The sequence below is a fragment of the Pteropus alecto genome, unplaced genomic scaffold (assembly GCF_000325575.1).
Source record: "Pteropus alecto unplaced genomic scaffold, ASM32557v1 scaffold106, whole genome shotgun sequence".
In the NCBI taxonomy this organism is placed as follows: domain Eukaryota; kingdom Metazoa; phylum Chordata; class Mammalia; order Chiroptera; family Pteropodidae; genus Pteropus; species Pteropus alecto.
The window spans coordinates 11,263,746-11,278,712 of NW_006442103.1; the positions used below are offsets into that span (position 1 = coordinate 11,263,746).

The 14,967-nt window shown below is 41.8% G+C and overlaps 1 protein-coding gene and 1 pseudogene across 1 annotated transcript; both read left to right on the forward strand.

Moving 5' to 3' along the window:
- Window positions 1-7,686, forward strand: part of LOC102881403 — a 10,004-nt pseudogene extending 2,318 nt beyond the window's left edge.
- A 691-nt stretch (window positions 7,687-8,377) lies between these two features.
- On the forward strand, window positions 8,378-14,725 carry CHIA (chitinase, acidic). Its single transcript, XM_006919806.1, is given in 14 exon segments — window positions 8,378-8,402; window positions 8,847-8,876; window positions 9,847-9,933; window positions 9,936-10,062; window positions 10,607-10,660; window positions 10,758-10,923; window positions 11,171-11,281; window positions 11,283-11,296; window positions 11,463-11,586; window positions 11,935-12,063; window positions 12,172-12,226; window positions 12,229-12,303; window positions 14,446-14,510; window positions 14,513-14,725. Coding segments are annotated over 14 exon segments (1,275 nt in total).
- The last annotated feature ends 242 nt before the right edge of the window (window positions 14,726-14,967 follow it).

Consider the following 14,967-nt stretch of genomic DNA (forward strand, 5'->3'; position numbering starts at 1 on the left):
CCTGTTTGTATCACAAAAAAAAAAAAAAAAAATCCAAATAACAAATAGAGAGGATGGGAGAAGACTTTTGGAGGTGATGGATGCGTTTATGGCATTGTTGTGGTGATCATGATGTGTATTTATCTCTAAACTCTTCAAGTTGTAATATTAAAAAGGTACAGCTTTCTGTATGTCATTATACCTCACTAAAGTGGTTTTAAAAAGAAGATATCAGTGTCATTGGCAAAGCAATTCTTTGAATTCAGACGGGACCGGTTTTGAATTTCAATTCTTGTCTTAGCTAAGATGAATAAACTGATCTTTAAAATTCTTCCACTTCGTAGGATTTGGCAGGGGAGATGGTAATGGAACATAGTATTTGGACAAGCATTTAGGTGATAAGGGTGATAAATAAACATTGTTTTCCCCCTTAAAATAAAATAAAATAAAAACTAATAATTGTGTAGCACCTATTATGTTACATACCAAGCACATTGGAAAATGCTTTACATGATAATTCTAAGAGAGAGTTAGAATTCTGTCATTCCTCCTTTCCCATTATAGGGAGGAAACTGAGGCTCAGAGAAGATAGTGACTTATTCATGGTCACGTAGCTTGTGGCAGGGCTGGACTGTGAACTTGGGTATCACCGTTCAGGCCCCAAGTGTTTAACCACCGATTTAGGTAGCGCCCTTTAGGTAGTGCCCAAATTAGGGGTGCCCTTGGCTGAGAGGAACCCCCAGTGACCTTGCAGAAACGACACTCGTCCTGGGAAAGGAGCCTGCTCCAGAACCCTTTTCTCACTCTCTTCAGACTGTAGAGTGCCCACGTCTACTCTGGGGACCACCTCGGGCCCCGTTGTCACTGCGGCTCCTGGGGCGGCAGTGCTGGTGATAGTGGATTCTGTGCCAGGAAGGCCAATGGTCTCTACCCCAGCCCCGCCAGCAAGCGAGCCTTCTATATGTGTGGGTGGACACACCTACGAGGAGACTTGTCAGACAGGCCTGGTCTTTGACACCAGCTGCTCTTGCTGTAACTGGGCTGAAGCCATCTACCTGCGGGGTCCAATGGGAACTGTAGGACAGAAGGATGATTAAATGGAAGTTTTGCCTCAGAATACCAAGTTGTCTATTTTTATTTATAAATCCTCATGATACTGCCCTGAATGTAAAAGAGACCCCTGCCTCCTGCTCCACAGGGGTCTCCGGAGGTTGGGCCTGAGAGAGAAGGCCAGGCAACGGCCAGGACCCCTCTGGGGCCTCTCCGTGGGAAGTTCCAGTACTCTGGGCCCTTCTGAGGCAGGAGGGGAAAAGAAATGGGAGGCGCTGGGGAGACAAGATAGATCAAGTTCTTGTTCTTTTTCACATATGCCTCCAATGCGTCTTATGGAAGGATCCAGAAGAGTGGCTGGACTCAGGACACTAAGTGTACTGCAGCTCTCCCCTCAAGAACTCTTCCCTCACCAGGGTTACTCACCCCAAATCCGGGCCTGCACAAGCCCAAGCAGGCTGTGCCTGTCGTTTGAGGACAGCATGGTGGCCGCCTGCAGGCTGATCTATGCACCCCACTTCCACACCCGTGAGGTCAGGAACAAAGACCCTCGGCACTGATTTCAAAATTAGCTCACCTAAAAATAATTAGTTCATTATTATTTTTATCGCCCCACCATACCCAAATGTACATTGCAGTTCCTTTTAGAAAGTCACCGAGAAAATGTAAAGAAAAGGCACATTACAGCAGGGGTGGGAGGTCTCACTCCTACCATCTCCAGGACAGCATGGCCTCTGCTCTTCCTCAAATCGGTTGCGGAGCCAAAGACGCCGAGGAAGCAAGGAAGTGCCTCCACACTAACCAGCTGTATGTGGGCGGACGGGTGAAGTTCTGCGGATTATGCTCTTTTGACAAGACCAGCACAAACAATAAGCAGAACCTCTGGGCACATGGTTAAATCTAAACGTTCATTAGTGATGACCCATCTCTCTTTTCCTGGCCCTTTTCTGACGAAGATTAAATGATGGCCTCTTGCAATGGCCCCTTACTCATAAACTGAGGTGTGCTTGGATGCAAAGGGCTAGGAACAGCTATCTCTTCTGGTCTCCAGGACTGGCGGGGGATACTGCTGCTCCTTGGTGGACCAGCCACTCGTGCCATGGCCTTCGTTATGACTCGTGAGATACACAAAGTCATCAGGCTGGCAGTGTTGGAATCAGTGGGAAATGTGGAAAATTATGGGTTAGGAGTATGTGGAGCATGAGAGTATGAACAGGAAGTAGAAGCCGAGCAGTCTTCGTTGAAATGCTTGTGGAGAGCAGCCTGAGTACTCTTGCTACAAGGTCTGTTATTTACCATGCGGCCTCAACCTACAACCTGTTATTTATTTTATTGTTTGACGACACTTTTTATTTTGCAAGAAAATGCTTTTGTCAGTAATGAGCTAAAAAAATTTAAATACCTATATAAAAAAAATTAAGTACTAAATTTTCATTTTCTAAGAAAGTTAAGATGAACGTAAAATTGCATAAGATGTTAGTTGGCATTTACTGTTCACCATGGGGCTGTTTGATAGTGCACGAAAACCAGAAGACACAAATCTGCTGAGCAAGCATCAGCATCTACTTCAAAAGTACTACTGATTTCAAAAGGATTTTGCCTAAAGATGATGATTTCACAAAAGTAGCTGCCGAAGATGTTTTTTACATCACTCAGTAAAGCATACATTTCCATTGAGGTAGATTTAATGACAGATGTGTAAAATTTACTTCTGTCTCTTTCTATTCTGCGTTTTGTGTGTCTGTACATGTAGAAAAGTGAAGTTCTGTTAGAACAAGTTCACAGGCTTTTGAGTAATACCAAATTAATATCAACGTCATCAGATACTTCATAGAGAAAACCAGGTGAATTAATTCTAATGATGGTTGAATTCCCCTCCGCCACCCCACCCCAGTTCAAGAAATCAAAGTTAAGCTTTTGGGGGTTCATTTTTTCAAGGTGAAACATCTGACTTTATTGTCACTGCTATTGTGAATTCAGTCAAGAAGGTCAACATTGAAAATTAATTATTTCTGTGGTGATAATACTTGTGGTGATAATAATAAATTCAAATATTGATGGTGTACCACATTATGTAAAAATAATATTCTTTCTAAATTAAAAAACCTAGAGGAGAAATGTCCTGGAAATCGATTATAGGCCACAAATCACTCATTAATGCATCCAAGAAAACTGTGACATTCTATTATTCAAAAAAAGTTGCCAAATTTTCAAATTTTTTTTTTGTATACATAGAATAACTGATCTATAAATTTATTTTACAATGCTGATGTTGACTACAAGAAAATGTACATCAGTGTGGCAGTACATGTGTTCTCTCTTTGCTGCCTATTGTCTTGAATTTTAAAATAGTTGGATCATTGAAGAATTACTTCTTAATTAATTTAAAGTGCTCTGCAATGGTGCTGAAACCTTTTTTTTATGCAAGTCTTCTACATGTTGATTACATTTTATCACAAATCAGTTATAAATACTTTGCCAAAGTATTCAAAGAATGAAGCTCCACAACACTTAAACTTTTGAAGTTTTAGTAAGTTACTATTATTTTAAAAAAAGAATTTTTTCAACTAGAAAGACTCTGAAAGAGGCATTGAACAAATTAAATGAGAAGTGCTCACATGCTATATAATAAACAATCTTGAAATTCTAAAATTGCATTTTGAAATATTTCAATTTATGGGAAGACTCTTTTGGTGGAGCTACTGTTTTTTATTTAATTGAATCTGTTTATTGCTATATTAGATTAGAAAGAAATTGAAGGGGCCTATGATCTTACGGCATCTAACTTTAGGGAAACATTTAAAGGAGTCATAAATAGAGATAACTTACTTCACGAGTTTTTTTCTTGTAAAGATATTTGTTGAAGAAAGTTTCTCTGTATGGAAGCAAACAGATATCATCCGTGAAAACATTTGAGTTGAAATGTTTAAACATTTTAATAAAAAACATCAGAACTGAAAATATTCCCTATTTAGCAGAATTTTCTCTCATCATCTGTAGAGAAAATATTTTTCAATTAAAAATATTCTGGCCTACAAAAAAAAATCAATGGAAGGTGTTACGAGCTGAATCGTGTCCCTCAAAACTTCACATGTTGAGGTGCTAACCCCCAGGACCTCAGAGTGTGACTGTGTATTTGGAGACAGAGCCTTTAAAGAGCTTACATGGGGTAAAAGAGATCATTAGGGTGGGCCCTAATCCAGTATGACTGGTGTCTTTACAAGAAGAGATCAGGACACAGACACACAGAGAAGACTATGTGGAAGACACATGGAGAAGATGGTCATCTGCCAGCCAAGGAGAGAGGCCTCAGAAGAAACTAACCCAGCAGATGCCTTGATTTTAAATTTGTAGCCTCTGGAACTGTGAGGAAATAAATTTCTGTTTTTAAGTCCCCGAGTCTGTGGTATGTTGTTGGGGCAATCTGAGCAAACAAACACGAAAGGTACCAGCATTTTTGAAGTGATTAACTGTGAAAAGCAACTTTGAAGATTCAAGTAATATTAGGAAAGAAAATAAATAAATAAAACCATATTGAAAAACCTGCATTCTTCAGAAAAATGCCAGAAATATGGCAACGAAGCTGAAGTTTGTGACTATTTAACAAGCATAGTTACTCAGAATTTTAAATTTTGATTTACTATGCAGTTACATATCTTTATTTTTTAGAAAATTTTTTTAATTAAAAATACTTTTTTCTTTCTTTTTAAAAAAATTTTAATTAAGTTTATTAGGGTAACATTGGTTCATAAATTATATAATTTTCAGGTGTACATTATCATTTGACATCTGTATATTCTATTGTGTATTTACTGAAAAATATATTTTTGAAAATAGTTTTAATAAAACTATTTGATAAGTTCATTTGTATAAAATAACTAATCGAAAATAAAAATATTTCAAAAGTTACACAATTCTAATGCCCCTTTTGCTCTCAAATGTATCTGGGTTTGGATGATGAATTATGTGAAGGGGCTCAGAATTGCTGATCAGATGTTCCATTGTATACTGAATATTTTCATAAGTCAGCAGAAAAAAAGTCCCCGGATTTACATAAAGTGCTCACCCAGCCATTTTGTAAGCTACCTACAAAATGAAAACTTGAATTTAAGTACTTGCGGATTTGACATATTTTGCACATATTTCACAGTCATTAAAGTGTCTCTGGCCCAAGAGTTCCCCCAGAAGCCCCTGTGATCCCTGTGACTTGCCCTTTAGCCACTGGTACATGTATCTGGGTTGCTGTCTTCATCTGGAGAGTCCACACACCCTCATGGCTCCTTATCTCATTGCCCCGGCTATGCCGGGGAGGAAGTCGCCCTTGGTATTCCCCGAGTCCTCGTTCCAGGTCCCTTTCTGCTGCTTTATTTATATAACTAACACTTATAGATCACTCTATGAGCAGGCCTTCTATAAACATCAACTCACTGACTCTTCATAAGGACCCTCTGACGTAGTCATGGTGATTATTCCCACTTTACAGAGAAGAAACTGGCACAGAAAGGCTGAGGGACTTACCTAAGGTCACACAGCTCGGAAATGCATTTCAAAGCTGGCCATATGGCTGCGATGTCCATGCCCTTACCCCACACTCTGGGCTGCCCTTCGGCCCAACCATGTCGTGAGACCACCTCTCATTCCCAGCCCGGGCTAGATATTCTAAAAGCAATCTTCTCCCAAAACATTTTCCTGATTTTCTCCACCTACCTCTGACCATTTTCTCTGGAATCCTTAAATGCAGATGCGTAACCGCCCGCTCCTCAAGCTGGACTCCTGTTTATTTGGTTCTAATAGTTACTCTGTTCCACAGCACTTAATTCATCAGATCATAATATTCCATTTATTTATCTGTCTGTACCAGTGATGGTGAACTCTGTCTTGTTTATTCACGTAGCCCAGCACTCACATGGTACCTGACACGATGTAGGCATTCATTAAGTCTTTATCAAATAAGTGAATGAACATTAATGGTTTGAGACAGGTACATTCCCATGGTATTTACTCTGAGTACAGTGTTGGCTACAAGGTTATAAGAGGCTGGAACTGCCCCTCTTCCCTTTCTTCCTTACAAGTTGTGACTCACCTTTTACTGGAAGAATGCTTTTTTAAAATACCTCCTACCTGGTTTCTCATATGCTAATGCCTATGGCAACATTCTCAGCATATACTTAAGCATTTTTTAAATAAGAAAATAGATTAGCAACCTAAGGTATCTAGCCCATTTACAGTTAATGTGATTACTGGTATATTTAGGTTTAAATCTCTATCTACATCTATCTATATCTACCTATATCTATTTCCTTCTTCCTTCCTTCCTCCCTCCTCCCTCCCTCCCTCCCTCCCCCCCCTCTCTCCTTCCTTCCTTTATACCTGTTATGGAGAAGGCTTGGGGCTACTAAGATAAAACAGAAATGCTGTGCCCGCTCCCCACTTCCCCCTCCCTTTCTTTCTTTCTTTCTTTCTTTCTTCTTTCTTTCTTTCTTCTTTCTTTCTTTCTTATTGCTCCAGTCAGCTAACTAAAGAGAACCCTTACTGAGAACCCACGGCCATGGGGCTTGTGCAGGATGCCACCCTGCGATCTGTATTTGTCCTTCTTCTTGGGGTCTAGTTTGATAGTGTGGCTTGTAACATTTGACAGCACGGGGGTGCAGGTGAGGGAAACACTTAGGACAGAACATTTTGTGGAAATTGTATTTCCGGGAGAGCTGGTGGAGGGAAGGTTCAATAACGCCCGACCTGGCAGGCAAAGCACCACGTTCAGGGGTGATTTTTTTCTGGATGTGATTAGTCTAAGTGACTGTGGCCAACCTCCAGCTAGTAACCCACAAAATCAGACGCCGCTGGCTAGGTAAGATGCCCTCCTTGTCCTTTTGGGCTTTAACGTTCTCCATGATGCCCCTGGGTTCAACCTCAAGGGCAATGACCTTGCGCATCAGGGCCTCACAAAGACCTGCATCACCTCATCTGCCGACTGGCTGCCTCATTTAAGAGGACGAGCTAAATCTACAGTCCTTTTGGACTCACATGTTTTATATTCTGTTTTCTTTCCTCTTTGGGGAAGACTAACAATTGTGAAGAGGAAAGCAAGGGGGGTGGCAGGATGGTGGCCCCTGCTTTGCTGACGCCATGAGAGCAGCAGCAAGAATCTTACAGCCCCTGAATATTTGGGCAGCTTCGGCCTATGGAAACTGCTTTAGCTCTCCACCGTCCGCCCGACAATTTAGTCATGTTCAGATTTCAGTTGTTCCCTCTGCTCCCAGACTTATCACATCGGTCAGAAATCTGACACGTGGTCATGTGGCAGCAGCCCTCAGTGGCGTGGCCTCCTGGCTTCCAAGTGTCCTGAAGCTATATTCAGAACCGTGACGTGCTTCAGCTCATGACAAGGCAAGAGAGAGACCGTGAGAGCCGTCATCTACAGGTTTCTTCGACTTCATTCTGGCCCCGGGCTAAGGAAGAAGACAGGTTATAAGGAATAATTATGGGGGAAAAAAAAAAAGACTGCAAGAAAAAGATGCTTGAGGGAATTTGTGTTCTGCAATAAAACCCAGAGTAAACTCTTAGATAAAATTACGTCTTTCTGGAAGAGGCGAAACTGGTATGCTCATGATCCTTAGCAGAAGTAAGTCTTATGATCGAACAAACCTGAAAGTATAGAGCAGAAGTTTTATGATTTCCCAGTTACTCAATATGTATCTTTGTGTATATGATGTCTTTGCAAAGATGAGTAAGGATAAAACTTGATGTAAGTTGTACCGACTGATGTGGAAACATACAGTACCTACATTAAACTTATCAGAGTTTTAAAATTAAATAAAAGGAAAAACATGGAAGGAAAATCTTCAGACTCCAGACTAGTTTTCAGGAAAATAAATTCTAGCAAAGTGTGTATAGGAAATTTGATAAACTGGACATTTGTTCTATTTTTAAAAGGTTGCTAGGCATGGGGGAAAAAGAGAGACAGAGGGAGAACATATTAACCTGTTTCTGGAAGAGACTATGTATTTCATACATGGGTATGAAATAGCCAACTAGTTGCTATCCAAACGGAGAGTATAGCCCACTGTATATAAACTATTTTGAATTCCATAATGGAGCTATGCCATAATGGAGCTTTATAGTATGGTTTCTGGGCTTGAGCCCAATCTTTCCTTCTTGTAAAGTGAATTCAAGATAGTATGATTCCCTGTCAATAGTGGGTTCTTAAATAGGTTTGAGGTTTTCGAGCACTACCAATATCAACATTGACGTTAGAGGCAATCACGATGAAGGAGACTCTGATAAGTCATGGGGAGGGAGAGGGCATAAAAGGCAGGTTGGACTAGCGATTCTCTACCACTGAGACAAGATGACCGAGCTCACCCTCCTCGCGGGTGAGGAGCCACCACCACTCTGTGCCTGTGAGCTACTCTCTCTCTCTCTCTCTCTCTCTCTCTCTCCTTTTACTGTCCCTTTAAAACTTTCTTTTGCCTTCAAACCATATCTCCTGATTTGATTTGCTTTTGGCAAAAGCACTGGGACACAGTTCCCTCCTTGTTGATAGGTCTTTCACTGTCCTGAAGTCTCCCTCCCTTCGCCAAGCCTCAAGGCTCATGACACTTTAGTGGTCTTGTGAGTGGGAGTAGAGGGGAGTGGGAATCTAGGAGAAATCCTGAGGCTTTATGAGCCTCGGTAGGTTAGGAGTCTGCAGAGAATGTTAAAAGAACTCAAAGAGTAAAACGTAGGAAAAGTTTCCTACTGCAAACAAAGCGCCAGCGTACAGAGGCTGTCTGTTCACAGATGTGTCCCTCTAGCTCATTACTCTCTCTTGCCTGAAGGTCTGCTCCTCATGCTGACAGCTGAGATAAGTACGTATTCTTCTTGGGATGGATCACCGAATTGTTCCTGTTTTGTTTCTTCACGATATGGAAACTCGGCATGGCCCTCTGTCCTACTTCGAACAAAGAATATTAATTCATTTTTTTAGAGAGTTTGAAATTCCCTAAGTTAAAGAATTGGGATCATTGGCCTAAAAATCCCAAAGCTGAAACCAACTAGACAGTGGTCTTAAAAGTAAATGTTAACAATAAAAAATAACACAGCAAGGCATCTGCTCTTTTAAAGCACTTTCAAACCCTTCATCTTACTGAGTCTTTAAAACAATTCTCTGAGAGGTGGACAGGAGAGGCATTACCACTCCACCTTACAGACTGGTTCCCTAAGGCAGAAATGAATCGTATGACTTGTCCCAGGGAATATAAAGAGTTTGTGGCAGAATCTAAACCTGCAGCCAGGACTCTTAACCGTTAGTGCATGATTCCTTTCTCTCTGAGTGAAATTATTACTCAGGAGACGGCTTCAAGTGTTAAATAGCCTATACTATCATCTTTTCTGTAGTTTAGTTTCCAAATGAGTAAAATGGGAATAATAATACCTCATTTGCTGAGGATTAATGAATGAATTTAAACAAATCACTCAGAGCATTACTTAGTACATAATGAGTGCTGAGTAAGCATTAAAATTGCTAGTATTAACATGTAGCGGGGGCTAGAATACATTTAAATCAGAATTTACCAGCTTTAAGGTTTCTTGTCAGCAGAAGGCGCTTATTTCTAAGGTTCTTTAATTCTCTCTGAGGGATGGAATTACCTCTAAGAGATAACTTCGGCCCTGAATTGCCTGCTAATTATGAGTTTATCTCACTACCCAAGGATCTCATGCAGATCTTCCCCTTCCCTTTGAGACTTGAACAGGAAAGTTATTTGGAAATCTATGGTTTCTTAAGCAATCAATAACTTTCTCCGTAACAGTTTTTTATCCTCTTCCCCTGGATAACAGGTTCTGCCTACCGGCTGACATTCTACTTCACCAGCTGGGCCGAGTACCAACCTGGCCTGGGACGCTTCAAGCCTGATGACATCAACCCTACCTCTGTCCTCCCCTGATCTCTGCCTTTGCTGGGATGGGCAACGACGAGGTCACCACCACTGACAGAATGGATGACGTGACCCTCTACCACACTTTCAGTGGCCTGAAAAACAAGAAAGGACTGAAGTTTAAAGTCTTTTAACCTTCAAGAAGAGTTTGAACAAAACCTTCTGCAGTAGCCACCAGCCTGAAATTCCTAACAGGCCAACAGGCAGCATACATAAATTCTGAGCTTTCTTATTGTTTCCAGGACAGTGATGACTCTAACTTAAGGGACATGGCTGGCCCACAGGAGGAGGTTATCAACTGAAGTCCAGCCCAATCGCCAAGAAAAGTCCGAGTACTATGAAATCAGATGAGAATAGTCTTTCACTTGGAGGCAGCCCAAAGCTGGCATTGATGAAGCACACGGTGTCCTTAGTCTGAGGTTCCATTGCAAGGGGAGTAACGGGACAAGTTGTAGACACTAAGTTGAAACTACCAACTTACGGTCACCGACTCCAACTCCTCTCACGATTTCGGAAATAAGGATGAGAATGAAGAAATCCAGTATGAGAGGCAGCATGAGACTTCCCTTGGCTTCTCAATCACTATAACAGCTAATGTTGAAATGATTTATCTTTCTTTCCATTTGTTCCAACAAAACTCTTTGCTTCTTTTCCCCTAGAAGCAGTCAACTGAAAACTCTCCTAGCTATTGGTGGCTGGAAACTTGGAGCTGTTCCGTAAGTTTTTTGAGATGACTTCCTGCATGAATTTCACTACGAGGTGCTGGGACCACCCAGGCATTCCCTCCCTCTGCCTTCTTTGGGTCTCCCTTAGTTTCACTGCTCTGGCTTCCACGCCTGAGAGCCGCCAGACTTTCATTGCCTCAGTCATCAAATTCCTGCACCAGTATGAGTTCGACGGGCTGGACTTTGACCAGGAGTACCCTGGCTCTCATGGGAGCACTCCTCAGGACAAGCACCTCTTCTCTGTCCTGGTGCAGGTGAGATGCGTTCCATATCATTTTGACTGGAAAGCACACGACGAATCTCATGTGAAAGATTATGGAGGCTGTACAGAAAACCTAGCTCCCTACAATCTTAGGAGGAGAGGAAGGACCAAGAGACCCCATTCCAGAGAGAATGCTGAAGAATGAAAGATAGAAGAGGTTAATTTAATTTAATTCAAAGAATAGTCACAGAAGTCAGCTTAGAGTTAATACTCATAGACTTTCTCCTACTCTTGCACAGGAAATATGTGAAGGTTTTGAGCAGAATGCCAAACAGGTTGACAAGCCCAGGCTGATGGTCACCACTGCAGTAGCTGCTGGCATCTCCAACATCCAGTCTGGCTATGAGATTCCCCCACCTGTCTCAGTGAGTGATGACTTGTCCTACAACTCCTCTGTGTGTCACTTGTGCAAGAGATTCATCCTTAGTCTGCTTGCTATTCAGGGATCTTGTTTAGGAGTGGCATCTTTTACCTGCAGACATGTGAGAAATGACCATCAGAGATGTCTTTAACTCCTTTGTACCAACTCAGGTACCTGGACTACATCCATGTCATGACCTATGACCTGCATGGCTCCTGGGAGGGCTACACTGGAGAGAACAGCCCCTTCTACAAAAACCCAACTGACACTGGCAGCACTGCCCACCTCCATGTGGTGAGTCCCCGAATAGATGCAGATGCAGACCAGAGACCATGTCGTAAATCACGCGGAGATTTGGGGACAAAACCAACAAAAATTCCACAAATGTCTCACTTGTATAATGTCCTCTTAAGTGACTGATCAAATCCCCTTAAGATAGAATTCTAGGCCTTCCTTTTCAAGTAGGTTTCGTGGGCATCCTTCTCAGCTTCTCCTCCCCCATGCCTCTCACCACTGCTACATGGACACTTTGCCTACCTCTTAACCTCTTCCCTACCTCTTAACCTCTTCCCTACCTCTTAACCTCTTCCCTACCTCTTAACCTCTTCCCTACTTCTTAACCTCTTCCCTACCTCTTCTTAGATCTGTACCTTCCTGAAGTACGGAGCTACTGAAGCGTGGGAGGCTTCTGAGGATGTTCCTTATGCTTACAGAGGCAATGAGGGGCTTGGCTATGATGACACCAGGAGCTTCAAAATCAAGGTAGACTGTGTTCCATAGACTGTTGTTCCCCATGAGTTTGTTGCCATTTGGAGGCCCAGATTGGCCTTAATATATGAACTTCATTTGCTTTCTCTCTAATTACCACAGGGTGACTAGCTGAAGAAGAACAACTTTGGAGGTGCCATGGTCTGGGCCATTGATTCGGATGACTTCATGGCACTTTCTGTAACCAGGGCAAACTCCCCCTGATTACCACCCTGAAGGATGCCCCGGGTCTGCAGAGCACCAGTGAGTTACAGCAGGAGGGTGCCCAGGGGCTATACATACTCCTTCTCCAACTCAAAAGACAGCTCTCACATCTGCCCACCTCCACTGCCCAGACAGCCTCTTCCCATTTCTCCACACTGCTCTGGCCCAGGCGAGAGACAGGTGCTGTAATCTTTCCCTAAATTTCTGTCGGGAATTTTATGCTTGTATGGGAAAAAACAGCTACCTGGTTGGGTTTTACAGGTCTATTTAGTCCTAAAGGTGTCCTCGAGAAATTAGGTTGACCTTACAACATAAACATTTACTTCTCTATGAACCCTTTATTGAAAGTCTCTTTCATTCCACTCGGGAAGATTTAATGAGAAACCCTTAGCAATGCTCATATATTTTTTTAAATTTCATTTTATTATTAGTTTCAAGTATACAGTGCATTGGTTGGACATTTATATAGTTTACGAACCGATCCCCCTGATTGTTCTTTCTCTCCTCTGACTCTACACGTAGCCATTACATTAAGCTGACTGCAGTCCCTATGCCATGCTCCCCATCTCCGTGACTATCTATCAATTACTGATTTGTATTCCTTTGACCCTTCACCCTTTTCTCCCAGCCCCTCAACCCTCCTCCCCTCTGGCTGTCACCAGATCATCCTCTATATTCGTGAGTCTGTTTTTGGTTAGTTTGTCTTTTTGTTCCTTAGATTCCGCATATAAGTGAAATCATATGGTATTTCTCTTTCTCTGTCTGACTTATTTGTGAATGTTAGGATTTCGTTTTTACAAATGGCTGAGTAATATTCCATTGTGTATATGAACCGTAACTTCTTTATCCAATCGTCTGTTGATGGGCATTTAGGTTGCTTCCATATCTTGGCTATTGTAAATTGTGCTGCCATGGAACATAGGGTGCATAGGTCTTTACGAATTATTGTTTTGGTTTTCTTTGCATAAATATCCAGAAGAGCAATTGCTGGGTCAAAAGGTATACCCATTTTTAATTTTTTGAGAAACCTCCAGACTGTTTTCCATAGCGGCTGTACCAATTTGCAATCTCACCAACAGTATATGAGGGTCCCTTTCTCCACATCCTCGTCACCACTTGTTATTCTTTGATTTATTGATGATAACCATTCTGACAGGTGTGAGATGATATCACATTGTGGTTTTAATTTGTATTTCTCTGATGATTCGTGACCTTGAGCATCTTTTCATATGTCTATTGGCCATCTGTATTTCTTCTTTGGAGAAATAGCTATTCAGGTCTTCTACTCATTTTTTAATTGGATTCTTTATTCTTTTGTTGTCGACTTGTATGAGTTCTTTATATATTTTGGATATTAACCTCTTATCAGATGTATTATAAGGGAACATCTTCTCCCATTCAGTTGGTTGGTTGTCTTTTCGTTTTATTAATGGTTTCCTTTGCTGTGCAAAACTTTTTAGTTTGATAGAGTTCCATTTGTTTATTTTTTCTTTTGTTTTCCTTGCCTGAGGAGATATGTCTGAAAATAAATTTCTAGTAGCAATATCAGAGAGATTAGATTGCTGCTTATATTTTCCTCTAGAAGTTTTATGGTTTGAATCTTACATTTAAGTCTTTAATCCATTTGAGTCTATTCTTCTATACGGTGTAAGAAGGTGATCCAGTTTTTTTTTTCTTTCTTTCTTTCTTTTTTTTTTTTTTGCATATATCTGTCCAATTTTCCCATCACCACTTATTGAAGAGACTGTCTTTACCCCATTGTATATCCTTTCTTCTTTTGTCATGTATTAAGAGTGCTCATGTATTTTTAATCTGTAATTCAGGGGAAGCACAAACTCCTTGAAATTTTTTCCAGATTTTCTCTTAGTGCTTATTTGCTCACCACTTATACTCAGACCCTAGAAAAGTATTTTGCACATCTCGGTGCTCAGTGATTTTTTAAAAATGATTTTGACATGGTAAGGGAAGAAAAAACTTTTAAATTAAAAACCAGGCTGGATTGAAGTGATAGCTTTCCTTTATTCTTAAATATGGCGTTATCCTGTGATCTTTGCAGTTGTAGGGCTCCAGAACTCACTGCGCCCCACCTCCAGATTTCATCCCAGGTCCACTAGTCTCTTCCCCTCTAGGCGAAGCTGGAAGCCTCTACCAGGTCACTAGTCTGCTCTTGTATTGTTTCAGGTTGCTCTGCCCCTGCTCAGCCCATTGCACCAATAACTTCTCCTCCCGGTAGTGGGAGCGGAAGCAGAAGTGGAAGTGTGAAGTGACGGGGACTGGGAGCAGCAGCTCTGGTGGCAGTTCTGGGGGCAATGGGTTCTGGGCCGGCAAAGCCAGTGGCCTCTACCCTGTGGCAAACAACAGAAATGCCTTCTGGCACTGCCCGAATAGACTCACGTACCAGCAGAACTGCCCGGCCGGGCTTGTCTTTGACACCAGCTGTGATTGCTGCAACTGGGCATAAACCTGACCTGTCTCCATTCCCTAGGGTTCTGAACAGTCTCCTGTGTTTAGCACATCTTGCTCCTACCTAGAGTTCTGCAATAAAATCCCTCAGTCAAAACATGAGTGTCCTTGGTGTTTAGCGATTTGAGTGGAAACCTTCGTAGATGTGAAAATACAGGCTGTGCTTGAGGGAGAGTGGAGGAAGCAAGTGTATGAGGAAGCGGTGGAGACAACAGCACAATCCCCTATCTGCCCGCATCG